Here is a 16,816-nt window from a genome sequence, read left to right as displayed (position 1 = left end):
TTTCTGCCCCAAGCTCTCCATCCTTTAACATCTGGGAAGCAGACTGAGTGTTCTCCAATGAGGAGAATTCCTGGAGTGTATAGAGATGTGACTGGATCAGCCCCACTCATTCTAAAGAGAAGGGAAAGGGTGAAAGAGGGAAACTCAGTTTTTTTCTCTTAGATGAATGAAAGTGAAAATGTCAGCTGCTCGGTCGTGTCTGCCTCTTTGTGACCCCATGGACTGTAGTCCGCCAGGCTCCTCTGTCCATGGGATTCACCAGGCAAGAATGCTGGAGCAGGTTGCCAATTCCTTCTCTAGGGCATCTTTCCAACCCAGGGATCAAACCCACATCTCCTGTATTCCCTGCATTGCAGGCAGATTTTTTTACCGATGAGCCACTAGAGGAGCCCTCTTAGATGAATGGTGATCCACAAAATCTTTTAATGAACAGGCAAAGAATCAAACATTGAAAATACAGAGAAGATTTAGAACTTTCTGTAGGGGGTGCTTTGGGGATGGTCTGGTTTTTCTGGAAACCCCTGTAAAGTCCTCCAATTCCTACTTTAAGGCCTATAATGGAGGAGATAACCAGGGTTCTTAAGTGTTAAGAACCCTTCTCAGCCTGTAAAAAAAGGAGAGAGAATATTTTAAATATTCAGTATCAGGAAAGCTTTGTATACAAAAGTCCGTCTAATTACTTCTACTACAAGCAACTTTGTGCATTTCAGAGTTCTTAAGGAACTGTTGAGGCTATTCTTAAGTAGAAATCGAAATATATATTTGAGAAAAAGAAGCACACGTTGATCCACTGTACATAGTAGTCTACAATCAGGCTGCAATGGAAAGGGAGTCTGGGGAGAGTTGATGGAGAAGGAGATGTGGTTGAGTACTGGTGCCATTTGGTGGGCGAGGGAACACTGCGGAGAGAACCAGATGGTGAGGGCAATAGTGTGTCTACCTGCGGGACCAGAACTTGGTAGACAACTCAGGAGAGATGTAATATGGACACACAGGTGTGAGCTGTAAGCTCAGAGGAGAGTGGAAACTGGAAACATACTCTATATTCACAGAACACACACGCACATATACATATACATGTATGTCTGGATTCTTCTGTGGTCTTTTTCAAAACAAGCAAGTCTCTTAAGTTTAAACTCATAGCAATAAAAATAAAAAATCTGTTAAAAACTTTGACTCAGCAATTCTTATCCAAGGAAATTACCTTTATTGATTTATTCATTTGGCCATGCTGCGTGGTTTGCGGGATCTTAGTTCCCTGACCCAGGGCCCTGGCAGTGGAAGCGCAGCGTCCTAACCACTGAACCAACAGGGAATTCCCAAGGAAATTATCTCCAGCAGTTTCAACACAAACATCTAAAGATTCATGTCCAAGAATGCTCATTCTAGTGTTGTTACAGGAAAAAAGTAAATGGCCATTCAGAGGATACTATGATATGCGGAATGCTATGTAGCTGATAAAAGGATCAAGTAGATACAAAGAAGTGACATAAAGTTTTCTAAGGGAGATTGTCTAATAAAACAGATTACAGAATAGAAATTATAGTGTAATCCCATGTATGCAAAAAGTTGCACAGACATATTTTATATATCCACAGAAAAGGTCTCAAATGATACACCAAGCACTTAATAGGAGTTTTTATACTGGAAAGGGGATTATAGGAGAATATTTTCTTTCTGCCTTATATACTATTATGTTTGAAGATTTTGCAATGAGTGTGAAATATACTTCCACTAATTTTAAGGCTTTTTTTTTTTTAATGGAAAAGTTGCTGCCCTCAAAGTGCTTACAGTTTATGTAACTTAAGTCAGAAGGGTTTTCCCCTCCTATTTCCATCCTCTCCCTTACGGTTTTACTAAGTAAATCCTCTCAGAGACCTTGACATATCGGGTGAAAAGTCAGGAAGGCTGATAAATTGGTAAATGGAACAGCAATGTTCCAGCAAAGTGACCAAGGATGGCTCAGCTAGGCTGAGGCCCATGAGAGGCTAGGCAGCGGGCACCAGAGGCCGTGTAAGTGACTACCTGCCAGGACCGCCTGCCTCCCAGCCCTGGCTGGTCATGTGGGTCAGACAGTGACGAGACAGGCAGAAAATGGGTGACCTGCTGGGCGGTCTACTGTCATGAAAACAAATGCCTGCCTGCGGCCACCGTGGACTGCTGGGCTTTCTTCACAAGACAAACTGGCCCCCTCTTTCCATGAAAAACTGCCTTGCCAGCCAAAGAGGGAAACCTGGGAACAGACAATGCCACTGGACTCTACTGCATGGTCCATGGAAGGCCCTGGGTTCCAATCCCAGGTGCAGAAAGTGGGGCAGGAAGGACGGCCCCGGGCCACTTGCAGTGTTGACTTGGGAGGGAACAGGACCAATGGGACTTTCATGGTCTGCTTTGAAATCAGTACAGGTGAGTCAGGGTCCAACGGCGAACAGGCAGGACACCAAACTGGGGCAATTAAAGTGGAGTTTCATGGAGGGACCACTTATAAAGCAAGGGCAGAATACAGAGGAGTCATAGGATGGTACCCTGGGTCACAAACATAAGCGCCATTACCAGCCTTAGGCGGGGAGGGCCGAGGGGAGGGGGTGCTGGCCGAGACAAAGGGCCCTTGGGCAGGCCCTGACAGTGGGGGACCTTGCGTGGAGGGATGAGGCGGCCCCGGTGATGCAGGGAGAGCGCTGGGGTGCCAATGCCTGACTCCACCATCTGCTGGGTCACGCCATCAGCCAACCAACAGGAAGCCCAGGGGCAAGGAAACCCACTGATGCGGCCTCCGGGGGGCTCAGAAGGGAGGGGAGGAGCGAGAACATGAGTCAGAGAAGGCGGGGAAGAGACCCTCCACACCATGGACCATAAGAATGTATTTGTCTCACTTTCTGTAAAGCGCACACATACTCTTATTAATTGAGAAGCCACCTGGAGATACAACTCCCAGGAAACACCCTATATGTTGAAGAAATTCCTACAAATACAAACATTTTCATCTTCACGGGAATGTCTACAGAAGCCTTGCATTTCAATCCTTCCTGACTTACTCGTTATTTTTCAGCAATAGAAATATACAGTGAGGCCCTCTCCAATTTGGTTTATTAGAATGTACAAAGACTGATCTAAAACAAAATAGCTTTTCTTCAGATAGAAGATAGAGGCAATGCTAGTGTTCCAATGACATAGGCAACGTAACCTGAAAGTGATTTATAGACAAAATGAGTCTTCTATTTTTAAAATTTTATTTATTTGCTTTTTTTTTTTTTGGCCATGCTGTGTGGCTTGTGGGATCTTAGTTCCCTGACCAAGGATTGAACCCATGAGAGTGTGGAGACCTAACCACTGGGCCGCCAGGGAATTCCCAAGAGACGTTTATTCTCCTCAGTTTCTTCACATGACACCTTTCTGTAGGACTTTTAAATACATATTATCTTTAAAAAAAAATGTACTGAGTAAGTGACAAAACACCACCTGGAAGCTTAATAAATGACAAGGGGGAAGAAAAGTGACTTTGGTTATTGCATCCCTCCCATGAGTCATTCCTTAATTTAAAGAATTAGGCAGCTAGAGATATGAAGAGAAGAGCTTGATCTAATATATACTGTACATGCAAATGGAGTGCTTGGGACCCACATGTCCACATAAAGGTTAACTTATAAATGAAAAGGAAGTGTAACTGGACCATAAGTATTTCAATGAAAGCAGGTTTATAAAATAATCACTAGCCTTAGTTCTCTGTGGTAATGAGGCAGAAATGGGTCATTTTCTCCCCCTTGACTATAAAACTGACATATGCTCATTTAAAAAATTTTCAAACTCAAGGAAAAAATAATCACTTGAAATACTACCACTTAACATTTTACTGAACATCCTCCAAGACATGACTGTATGAATATATAGAAAGTATTTTACATAAACGAGATGAAACAGCATCTGCTGCTCTGTAACTTGTTTTCTGAAATCAACCACATATTATATAACTTTCTACTTATATAAATCTAATTGTCATGTGTGTTCCACTACGTGTACCTATATAGCTTCTATTTGTTGCCGGTGTGTGATTATCTTCAGATTATAAACTCCTTGGTGTGAAACTGTTGGAGCACAGCTTCTAGAAAGTCAGTCAGACCACAGCCTTCACACCCCCACAGCACCCAAGGGCATCCACGTGCCCCACACCACAGCCATGACTGGGCTGGCCTTGTCAGTCTCTGCAATTTTTGCTAATCTGATCAGTAGAAAAGAAATCTAATTTTTACTTTCATTTTTAATTTGGTAATGTAAGATTGCTAATGATGAGTTGACAATGCATGCATATGTTTACTGTCCATTTATACTTCTTATGTCCTAAATTGCCCTTTTATCTTTAAATTTCAACCTAAAAGTGATGCATGTGTTACATATACTTCATGTTGCTGTTTAGTCACTAAATGGTGTCCTACACTTTCACGACCCCATGGACTGTAGCCCATCAGGCCCCTCTGTCCATGAGATTTACAGGCGAGAATACTGGAGTGGGTTGCCATTTCCTTCTCCAGAGGTTCTTCCTGACCAGGGATCGAACCCACGTCTGCTGCAGTGGCAGGCGGATTCTTTACCACTGAGCCAACAGGAAAGTCCATACTAATACATAACCTTTGTAAATAATGCCAAGACTTACCGTGAGCTTTTAAAAAATCCTGCCCTCCCCTCCCCGGTCCTTTTTAAAAACTAAAAAAGCAGACTGCTCCTGAACTTACTGACAGCATGCGAGGCCCTTTCCGCGGCTGGCACATTCAAGAACACAGCCTCACCCAGCGTGCACTCACCGCAGCGGAACACAGACAGCTGGGCCAGCATGGGTACTTGGTAGGATTTCCCGTCAGCTGCCACAAACGTGCGCTTCTTGGTGTTCTCAGGCAGAAATCGTGATCTCCACAAACCCTTAAAATACACCGCGTTGACCAGGACCAGTCTGGTGAGGGCGCCGTTGAGAAGATCTGGGGACAGCAGATTGTCGATCATACCTGCGCAGGCAGAGAACAGACATGGGGGACACTTGGGACCGGCCATCCATCAGAGCAAAAGGCAGCTGAGGGATCGGGGGGAATGAAAAAATCTAACAAGTGTTAAGATTCAAAGATTTTTAAAGTTTAAAAATTCAAAGATTTTTAAAAGACCTTTCACAATATCCTCTTGTCCTTCTAATTGTTTTCCTCACTAAAAATTAAAAGCTGAAAACAAATTAAAAATCAGTGAACCCAGAAAAGACTTCAGAAACCCTCTATTTAGAACAAACTTTTCATCAAGAAATTCTTTTAAAGTTGTAGGATATAAGAACAACATATTAAAAATCTGTATCTGTTTCTGTACACTCACAATGACCAATTAAAAAATAAAATGAAAACAAATCTACTTATAATAGCATCAAAAATTATCAAAGGAATATATCTGATAAAAGCACAAGACAAAAACACTGAAAAAAATTATTTTATAACTAATTCCCTATAAGCCCCCTTAGTTTTAAGAACATTTTACTTATCCACATAAACTATACTCATTAATTCATTTCTGTGTTTGATAATAACGATCTGTATGGCTGCCAGTGAGGGCTTTTGGTCGGCACAAGATAAACTGTTGTCATGTTGATTTATTTTAACTCCCAGGTTGATTTAATCCCAGTTAAAAATAAAGGAACACTTCAGCCTATGCAATGTTATCAAAGCTAAACGCTTAAGTTCTCTTAAGATTTTAGGAATGTGGAGCATTAGTTTGGAATCCCTGGTTATTACAAAGCTACTTAAAGAAGAGGTAGGACTAAAATCGGTATCTATATTGATGGGTCAGGGATCCATCTAGGCTCATATTACAGAGATTAAAAAGAACCAGGGTCTGTCTGTAGGGAAGAACTATTTGTTAAGGAAGAGCTCTTCATAAGACATTGGGATGGTCCAGCTTGTTTGTGTCGGAGTGAAGCAGCAGATATCGTTGTTTTGGTTTCAGGATGCTCCTGTGAATGCATGAAGATCCCCCTCAAGTACTATCTCTGCCTGAGGCTTTGGATTTTCATTTAGGTTCCTCTTGCTTGGCTTTTAAAGATTCAACTGTGTGTGGGTGTGTGTCTGTCTCTGTGAGTGTGTACAGGTTTAAGAGAGATCACTAATACCAAAACTATTAAAAATGAGTTCACTGTAGCTTTTAATCCAAAAAGTACCTAATATAAATGCCTAGTTACAATACATTAAACGGTGGGAATAAAACCAACAGCTTCTGAAGAAGCAAGACTATCTAATTCAGCAGAGAGCTTTAAGTCCTTTTAAATGAAGCTCAAGGAGACTCAGATGGACAATAAACAGATGTTTATGGGCGTCATGGTAAAGGAGAACACCGGGATGGATACCCTGACCCGCAGGGTTCTCAATAAGTCAGTGTCCTCACTGCTCTTTACTTACACCAGGGGGCGCCAACGCCCCCTTATAGCAGGATCTGCAGGAACACAAGTGCTATAAATAGCCATCTTTCAATGCAAGGGACCTCTGTGAACACTGGATCCTGTGGGAAGGAAGTGAGAATTCTGTGCTCCAGCGAGTCGGATTCCCAATAGCTGCGTCTTGCCTTCACTGGGACCATTATCCAGTCCAACTGCTACATACCTTTGAGACACAGATCAATGGTCCCCTCTTCTTCTATCTCTTCTCTGACCCTCCTCCCATCTCCCAGGACTTTCCATAAAACCCAAGGCGCAGCACTATCATTACACTGCAGCATTTTATTCTAGCCAAATGTAACATCTGTCTCCCTCAACTAAACTGTGAGCTGCACAAGAGCAAGAACCTTGTCGTTCATTATTGAAAAATCACACCTAAGATTCTATGTTCGCTCTTCTGTTGGTGCACACCAAGAGTCTGAAGCAATCTCTTCTGCCCCTTTTCCTGAGACAAATAAAGCCTCTTACTGCCACTAGGTTTAGGCTGGCAGGAGGCACAGGTTCAATCGCTGGGTCCGGGAGTTCCCCTGGAGAAGGAAATGGCAACTCACTCCACTATTCTTGCCTAGCAAATCCCAGGGACAGAGTAGGCTGGTGGGCTACAGTCCATGGGGTCACAAAAGGGTCAGATACAACTTAGCAACTAAACAAGAACACTGCTACTGGTAGAACTAAGATATAATAAGGGAACACAAAGAAATAAAAGGGAAAAAATGCATGGTTTAGAGGCAAGGAGGGACCTCCCATCAATAATTGTCATGAACATGCATCCATCATCTATTCACCCATCCATCTATCCATGCATTCATTTCTTTGATGCCTGCCTACCATGTGCCAGGAACTCTTTTAGGTAAGAAACCAAAACAAAAATAAACCCCATCCCTCAAAAAGCTACAGATTAGAGGGAGGTGGACGCTAACATAAGTGACTTAGAAATACAATTGTAATAAATATCCTGCAGTGAAAGTATGGATACTTAAGGATGTGAAGGCAAGTAAGAGGGGGATTCGATCTGGTCAGTGAGATCAGGGATGGGTGGGCTCCTTGAGGAAGGATTACTTGAGTCCACAACTGTAAAAATAGCTCACATTCACCAAACATTATTTCCAAAGTGTCAACCACTCTGTTAAATGCCTTATGAGTATTATTCATATTCCCATAACAGCCTTAATGTTATTATAAGAATTCTAATAGGTACCACTGTCTTTTTTTTCTTCAGTTCTTCTTTTTTTTGCTGCACCACGATGCTGGCAGGATCTTAGTTCCCCCACCGGGGATCAAAGCCATGCCCTCGGCAGTGAAAGTGCTAAGTCCCATCACTGGACGTCAGGAAAGTCCCGGATCTGCTATTATATCATCTCCCCATTTTACAGAGGAGGATGCTGAGGCACAGGGAGGTTAAGTAACCAGGCTGATGTTACACGGCCAGTAGGTGGCAGAACTGATACTCGAACTAGGCACTTACGCTTGTAAGGGCTATGCCATTCATGAGATAGTGTGAAATCAACAGGCCAGGGGCTACTGGAGAGAGAAAGCATTCCAGGAAGCAGGATGCACGGGGGTGTCTGTGATTGGAGACAGGATGGCCGAGAGACTGGGAGGGGGTCCGCATGGCTGAGTCCGAGGCCACAGAAAGGGGGTCCCAGGCAAGCCATCACCATATGCCTGGCACACTGGGAAGGCTCCCCCACCCTCTGCAGGGCAGGATTTGTCATCTCCACGTTGTGGTCTTCCACATGTGGACTGATTTATCTCCAGGGTCTCTCTGAGACCTCGCATGTAGCCAAGTGCCTCTGAGTGGGGCCATCTGCAAATCTGTAGGAGTGTTTCTGGCTGAGTGGACAGTGACCAGAGATGCTACCTGTCTTGTAATGTTCAGAACAGCCCCACACAATGAACTGTCCTGCTTCCTGCATTAACTTTCCAACGCTCCACTGCAGAGTCATGTTCCCGAGAAACCTGCTCAAGGTCATCTGAGCCCAGAGCCGCACTTTTCTTGTTGTAAACACAAAGTATTTTTTTTTTAATAATTTATTTTTAATTGGAGGATAACTGCTTTACAGTATTGTGTTGGTTTCTGCCATATATTTTGCGTACTGTTGATGGACACTGAATTTGCCAGGAAAGTGATGACCACGCAAACCAAGAGGAGCCGGTACTTGTTTTGGTCGGAAATTTACAAAGAGTTTTGCAGTGTTTTAGGAAAAAACTGCATCAGTGATGGTAACACAGCCTGTGGTTTTTCTGTCACCAGTAGGGCGGGCCTGACTCAGTCTGCTTTTGTGGCTGTCAATTCACAGTATGAATGTCAATTCCCATGTCAATTCTTATTCTAAGATTCTGTTGCATATTCAGGGGTGGCTGTACCCAAGGGTTTACCCATTGAACTACATCCATAAACTACTTTTGTTTTTCCTAGTATTACAGCTTGGCATTATATTAATTTTTCAAAATGTATGTATGTGTGCATAGGTTACAGGAGCTATGCATTTCACTTCAAGAGAGTATGAAAATCTTTTTGTGACAGCGGGAGTCAGGTCTGCAGGGTAGAAGAGCACTTTTCTAGCCTTACTGCTTTCCTTTCCCCAGATGCTATGAGCAATGCATTGAGTCAGTGTGTGTTCAAAGTCACCTGAAACTGTTGGGCGGCATCCTGAGGGACTTACTGCTCCCAGGACGCAGTACAGGAGACTAGGTGGGATCTGATGTCACATCACATAGCCACTCGGCATCTGAGTGCCGTAAGCGTCCTGCCTCAGTTTTCAGTCCTACAGGCTCAGAAATCACACTTATCCCCTCCCACTCACTGGTCTCCTAACCATTTCGTGGTTTCAGGAAGGGAGCCTAGGTTGCACTGTGCAGGGTCCTGTTGAGAAGGGATGGCACCGGTTTACCAACACCACCCTGGCTCTCCTCCACCCTCTGGAGCATCTTTTCTAGCCACTGATGTGATTTGCAAATATTTGCCTTGACAAGTCTGGAGGGAGACTGGGGGAGAACTTGCTTTAGTGTAGAAGGCGAGGCCCCTGCCTCTGAGCTTCTCCTTAGCAGACTGGGGTTCCAGGGATCAGAATTCTAAACACATGCCATTCTGATGCTGGAACCATGCTTTTGAGAGATGTGACCGGAAGAGACAGAGTTTCTCCACGTTTCCTCTTTGGGCTTATTCTCCATTTTGAGTCTCTTTTGCTTCCACTCTGATGACCTTAACTCCCCCCACTTTGTGAAAGACAGTTTCCAAATCTCTGTTTTTAGCCTTAAATTTTCTCTGTTGTTCTGTACCTATCCCACCTCCTGAATGTTTCCACCTGAAACTGTTCACAAATGAACAGGCTAAAAACACTGATCTTAAGACATTTCTTCAGTTTCACGGGGGAAGGGACGCACATGCACAAATGACCATCATGGTGGACATGCTCTATCTAATGAAGGGCATGGTCATGTAAGCACATGCCAACCACAACCCACCAACACACCTACTTCCTGCGATGACAGAGGCGAGAGGGGAGGAAGGGGAGGAGAGAGGCAACACAGGGGCAGGGGGCCGAGAGGTCCAAACTATTATGTAGAAAATACGCTACAAGGATGTATTGTACAGCACGGGGCATATAGCTAATATTCTGTAATAACTGTACATGGAGTGTAACCTCTAAAACCCGTGAATCGCTACACTGTACACCCGTACCTTATGTAATACTGTACATCAACTATATTTCAATAAAGAGAGACAGGAATGTGTGGGGAAGGCTCAATCCCAAATCTTAAAGGCTGAGAAGCACATTCTGGGTAAGGGGGATGCAAATATAGAAGCAGGAAGAAATGAGCAAAAAAAATCTGCAGAACAGACAAGGGCCCGGGGGCAGGGGGAGTGGCACGAGCTATGGCCACAGCAGGAAAAGGGAAGGAAGAAGAAAGACTGAGCCTCGGGGCTGCTAAGAGGGAGAGGACGGTGCAGTCAGTGGGGTCCAGGGCTTTCACCACGGGCGGGCCGCTGGACTCACTGACCCCAGGTAGGGTCTCAGAGCCTGACTCACGCCTTCGTCCACAAAGCAGAAAACCACCCCACTCGTCCCCGGGACCCGAGGCCACTCACCCTGCGTCTCGTTCCTGACCCACGCGTTGATGGATGCACAGGCGGAGGCCGGGTCCTCGAAGTCCGCATTGCGGACTTCACACTGGAACACGTCCTTGTTCCTTGTGACGAAGGGCACTTCCATCTTAGAGTCGTTCTTCACAAACACGGCGTTGGCCACCGTCACAATGTCTTTATTCTTCTTGGAGACGATGGCCTTGTTGATCTTCTTTAACATCTTACCGACTCCTGAAGCAGAAAAGAAAAAATGCAGTGATGTTTCCGTAAGAATTTAAGGCTTTCTTCTTTTTTTAAATATCGTCTACAGTATGAAAAATAAGGATAGTATAATAAAAAAGATGAGTATGAGGAGCAAGAGACTAAATCATCTGATTTTTCAGTGGCCTCCTGTTAAGAAAAGAGGGGAGGGTGGAAAACAACATATAACCGTTAACAACCCCTCAAGATCAACTGCAGGCTTCCCAGATAGCTCAGTGGTAAAGAATCCACCTGCCAATGCAGGAGATGCAAGTTCGATCCCTGAGTTGGGAAGATCTCCTGGAGAAGGAAATGGCAAGCGACTCTAGTATTCTCGCCTGGGAAATCCCATGGACAGAGGGGTCTGGCGGGCTACAGTCAGTCCATGGATCGCAAAGCATCGGACATGACTGAGCACACAGACACACGAGATCAACTGTACATCTTGCCCCAAAACAGGCATCTCCCTGGGCTTCTCTGCACCTTTCCCGTGGAGAGCTCGCTCTCCTGGAAGATGTTGCTGGCAGCAGGGAGACTGGCACCCTCGTCACTTATGTACCCATGGGGGATCAGCCCAAGGACTCTCCCTAATCCGTCTCTCTTTCTTCTGAAGTGCTATTTCCTTTCCTGACAAAGATTTAACAGTTCAATTTCTTGTCTCTATTTTGAGGAAAAAAAAAAAGGTGTCAAGAAAGCATCAGAAAGACTACGAAGAACTGCCATGCGCCACCATCCAAGAACAATGCGATTTTTACTTGATACCAAGCTCACAAATAAGGGGACTCATTTCATGGCGACATAAGCTTTACTTTTGACGTCCCTGGTGGCTCAGATGGTAAAGCGTCTGCCTACAATGTGGGAGACCCGGGTTCAATCCCTGGGCTGGGAAGATCTCCTGGAGAAGGAAATGGCAACCCACTCCAGTATTCTTGCCTGGAAAATCCCATGGATGGAGGAGCCTGGTAGGCTACAGTCCATGGGGTCGCAAAGAGTCAGACACGGCTGAGCGGCTTCACTTTTCAGTAAGCTTTATTTTACATGAGTGACTTGTATGCGCTCCATTTGGTTTCAGGGCATGGAGAAGAGGGAAAGAAGTTATAGAGGATGAAATGCGTGCCTACAGAGAGCTCGACTTACAGATCTGTCTAACTCACCTGGGGTCCTTTCAAAATGACACTGTCCTAAAACAACCAGCAGAGTCACCTTGACGGTCACTCTGGAAGAGGGCAAGTGAGAGCCCCACAGTCTGGCCCTTTGTGAAGCCTCTGGGGACCCCACCCCTCATGGGTTCTGAGGGGCAGGCCCAGCAGGACGGGCAGCCCCTGTATGATGAAGGGACCAGCCAACGTCAGGGCCCAGTCCCGGCACTCGTTCCTTTCAGCTGCATGGCCTCCTCCACGGGCCCCGGCCCCCTCCTCAGAAGAGGTCAGGGCAGGTCCTCCTCCCCTGCCCCGGACTATCTCACCTCCCTCCACAGCCAGCGTACCACCATCCTGAGCTCCCAGAGGCTGAGCCCAAACCAAGGCCTGACAGCCCACGCAGGCTCCCCAGGATGAGTCTGTCGTGTGAACTGACGGTGAGCGACTTTGGGTCGGGGGAGGTTGCCCACCGACCAATGTTGTCAACATTTTAGAAATACTACCTGACACGGATGTGGCTCGGCGGGAAAACAAACAAGAATCTAGCTGCTCTTTTGAAATGGTGTTGGCCGGCAGAGCCTGACCGGCCCTGGGAGAGGCCAGGAACCCTATGGGTGGTTCGCTCTGAAGTTATAAATCACCAAGAGTTCTGTGGGCTTCCAACGAGGGCAGCACAGCGTGTTCCAAGCATTTAGTCCTCCTGCGCTTCCAACAGGTGAATGAACTGCAAACTCAAGCGGAGGTTTCACGCTATGCAAACAAGAGTACGGGCCAGCGTAAGGGGGTGGGGGCGGGTAGGCCTCTGGGGCTGGTGGCCCCAGAGGAGGCTGCTTGGAGAAGAATCTAGCTGGGGTGCAGAGGGAGGCGTGCAAGCTCCCAAACCCCCATCTCTCTGCTCCCAGGGTCAAAAGGGTCAAGATTCCTAGAATCTGATGGCCAGTGGGAGAGGAAGAACGTGGGTGCGAAAGCACACTCACTTCCCAATAAAGCAACCATGAACCAGATGTGAGAAAGGACTTGTTCAAGGTCACGGCGCCTGCTGGTGCCAAAGACCAGTGCTGACCCCCGTACCCCAAGCCCTGGGGAGGTGGTGGACGGGGACTCGGGTGAGAAAACCTGAGCTAAGGCTGAGTGACAATGCTTGGAGATGTAATCTCCTAAGCTTAGGCAGGTAATTCAAACAGGGTTTTCTTTCAAGAAAATGAAACCATTCCTATTGGGCCTTACTTGAAATCAAGCTTTTTATTTTGCAATAGTGATAGAGTCACAGGAAGTTGCAAAACCATATATTTTTCCCTGTATATTTCTACCTTTCACCTGAATTTCCCAATGATACTATCTTGCGTGACGGCAGGATACAGATCCACAACCAGAAAACTGCCACTGGCCCAGTCCCCTGTGCACTGTTTTACATGCATGCATGTGTATGTGTAGCTCTTTGCAATTTCATTGCCCATGGAGACTCATGTGTCCACCACCAGTGAATATGCAGATGGATTCCCTAGCACAAGGCTCCTCCTGCTGCCCGCCAAGGTCACAGCCACCCACCTCCCCAAGCTTATGGATTTAAAAGCATATTCACAGCCTTAATGCATTCTGAGCCCTGTACACCATGGGGGTGGGGTGGACAGGAAGTTTTGTTTGAGATGAGAAAACGGGAGCATCAAGCGATCAAGTGCCTGCCTGTAGCCCCACAGTGGCAGAGCAAAGCCCAGAGCCCAGCTCTCCGCACCGCCACTGGCTCTTAGAGGAGGCTGGCCCTCAGGCCCAGGGGGCACTAGCGAGATCCCTCCCGGCTGAGCAAGGGGCCCTCCTGCCCAGGACACCTGCACAGCCAGGCCCCGGCACACGTACCGTTCACGCCGTATCTCATCACCGTGGTGAGCTGCTTCTTGGTCCTGCCGTCGGCTCCCAGCTGTAGCATCCCCAGGACGGACGCGATCCCGTGCGGAGAAATGATGATGTTGTCATGAGGCTGACTCTTGACGATCTGATTGAAAACCTGGATGCCCGTGTCGGAGCCGAGTTCCTCCAGAGACAGAGGGCTGAACTGGGAGCCCACAGAAGGCAGCGTCACGGAGGCCACCAGGAAGAAGGGGAAATGCCAATTCATTGTTCCTTCCAGCAAGGACAACCTGGAAGAGGAGACGGAGAAAATGTTTACGTTCTACACTGAACAAACATTTCTGGAGGAACTACTTTGTACTCAGGCTGCCCTGGTGGCTCAGTGGTAAAGAATCTGCCTGCCAATGCAGGAGACACAAGTTCGATCCCTGGGTGGGCAAGATCCCCTGAAGAAGGAAATGGCAACCCTCTCCAATATTCTTGCCTGGAAAACCCCATGAACAGAGGAGCCTGGCAGGCTACAGTCAAGGGCTCGCAAAAAGAGTCGGACACGACTCAGCGGCTTAACAACAACAAAACAACTCTGGACCCAGGTGGCTGTGATTTACTAAATTCAGTGTAACTGCACATCTTTAATATAGTCAAGGTAGAACAGCATAGATGAAACTGTTTTCCTTTATATTTTGTGAGGGGGATGGGGAGCGAGAGGAAGGAAACTTCCAGCTGCTGGTCCCAAGACTGCAGCAAACACGACTCTAATCGTTGTTTCTTTTTCGTAACCACCCTTCATCCCATCAGACCGATATTTACCGAGCACCTGCAATGTGCCAGGCCCTTGTCTCAGTGCTGAGCAGACTGCAAAGAAAACGGCTGTGAGCCCTGCCCTCCTGGAGCTTATCTTCCAGAGGGGAGACAGAAAATCAGGAGGTGATAGAGTCACTTCAGAGAGGGATCAGGGTCACGACAGTATGAACGGTGGGTTTTCAATCAGATCGTCAAGTCCCAGGAAGCGGTAGGGGTGGGGCAGCATGGGCCTGGATGGGCAGGGAGGTCACTTCTGCAAAGGGACACATGTGCCAAGGCTGGAGGAACCAGAAGAAGTGCAGATCAGGGGAAAGGATGCGCCGGGCAGAGGGGCAGAGGGGGAGCAGAGGTGGGTTGTCAGAGGTCGATGTGGCTGCAATATAAGGGACGTGGGGAGGAGGGGTCGGGGAGGGGGGTGAGGAAGAAAAAGGGGCCAGATTCTGAAGGGCTTGTCGAGCCCCATCTGGCTCTTGCATTTCATTCTACAGGTCGTGAGACCCACTAGAGGGTTTGAAACAGGGAGTGAATCTCTTAGGTTGCTGCAATCATCTTATTAACTGCACGTACACGATTTGTACCATAAGCATATGATTTTCTTAACTAAAGAATGCTTAATGAAACTAAATTTAAGTGAAAATAAATGTAAACCTGCAAGAGGGCAGAACAATCTGCAAATTCGTCCACTGTGAAGATGGCATTGTTTACAGATATTCTCAATTGTGGTGATTCCTCTGAAATACGCTTTCTTCCTTGATTACTGCTTACTGAACTTTCTTTGGCTGTGACAAGTAAGAGGCAGGAAATTTACATGTGTTTATGGAAAAGCCAATACTCTCGTTAAATAAGAACTTGGCAGCGGCAGCTGGTAAAACCAACGTAGAACTCAAGACGTGGCTCACGTGGCTCCTCCCTAGATCTGAGCTCCTGATGGGCACACGTTTCTCCAGGAAACAACTGGTCCTCCTGTTACAGGCTTCCCTGGTGCCTCGGATGGTAAAGAATCTGCCTGCAATGCGGGAGACCAGGGTTTGATCCCTGGGTCGGGAAGGAAGATCCCCTGGAGAAGGAAATGGCGACCCACTCCAGTATTCTTGCCTGGAGAATCCCATGGATGCTAGGTGTACTTACATGGGGAAGGTAGGGGGTGTGTCTTCAGAGAATAAGACAGAGGGGAGCCTTTCAGCAGAGGTAACCTGGAGTGAGGGGAAAACAGTGTCCATGTGCTCCAGGAGAGGAATGGGAACCAGAACAGCATCAGGCAAACACGGCCATGTGTGTTCCCTTAGTTTAGTCACCAAGTTGTGTCTGACTCTCTGCAACCCCGTGGACTGTAGCCCGCCAGGCTCCTCTGTCCATGGGATTATTTAGGCAAGAATCCTGGAGTGGGTTGCCATTTCCTTACCCAAGGGATCTTCCCGACTCAGGGATTGAATCCTCGTCTCCTGCGTTGGCGGGTGGATTCTTTACCTCTGAGCAACCTGGGAAGCTCCGTGTTCTCTTGCCTTCCTCTCTATTTACTTTGCCTGCTCCCCACCCCAGTAGATGTTCAATAAATGCATGTGGGATTAAACTTGATGCCTTATATATATTCTATTTTTGTTATTATTTTTCATTGCATCAAAATAATGTTTATTGAGCATGACTAGAAAATGATCCCTTTTAAAAATTTATGTATTTCTGGCTGCACACAGGTTTCCTCTGGTTGTGGAGCAGGGGCTCTAGGTTCGCAGGCTTAAGCAGCTGTGATGCACAGGATTTGGCTGGCCCACAGCATATGGAATCTTCCCGGACCAGGGATCGAACCCCTGTCTGCTGCATTGGCAGGTGGATTCCTAACCACTGGACCACCAAGGAGTTCTTAAGAAAATGATTCTGTTCAGTCCTGAGCCTCACTCACTCTTAGCTTCAAACGTTTCCCAACAGATTGAAATGCACTGGAGTGGGAAGAGGCACCCACTACTTCCCCACCTGCTCCCCACCAAACATGCGGGACCCCGAGGTGAACCACTAAGGCCATCATTCAAAGGTGACGGTGCAAGATTCTTTATATTGGGAAACAAGCATGTTACAAAAAGTTCAGAATATTCAGAGCTCGTCCAGAGCTTAATTGTAGAATGAGTGTGTAAATGCAGCCTGTCTAAATTCAAAACATGTAAGTGACCTACATACACTCCCACTCAGGGCTTTCCTGTGGCCAGAGTGGCCTAGTCTGACTTTGGCACCTCGGACCAGCTCTAATACTAC

At 46.6% G+C, this 16,816-nt stretch overlaps 1 protein-coding gene across 1 annotated transcript in view; it reads right to left on the bottom strand.

Moving 5' to 3' along the window:
* Positions 1-16,816, bottom strand: part of SERPINE2 (serpin family E member 2) — a 62,922-nt gene that overhangs the window by 13,107 nt on the left and 32,999 nt on the right. Inside the window, exons 2-4 of the mRNA XM_061148632.1 lie at positions 13,778-14,058; positions 10,548-10,775; positions 4,797-4,994 (exon numbers count right to left, since the gene is read on the bottom strand). Coding sequence (XP_061004615.1) covers positions 4,797-4,994; positions 10,548-10,775; positions 13,778-14,036 — 685 coding nt within the window. The 5' untranslated portion in view covers positions 14,037-14,058. The remainder of the gene's footprint in view (positions 1-4,796; positions 4,995-10,547; positions 10,776-13,777; positions 14,059-16,816) is intronic.

The sequence above is a fragment of the Dama dama genome, chromosome 8 (genome assembly GCF_033118175.1).
Source record: "Dama dama isolate Ldn47 chromosome 8, ASM3311817v1, whole genome shotgun sequence".
Classification (NCBI taxonomy): domain Eukaryota; kingdom Metazoa; phylum Chordata; class Mammalia; order Artiodactyla; family Cervidae; genus Dama; species Dama dama.
This window is presented reverse-complemented; position numbering and strand designations above follow the sequence as displayed.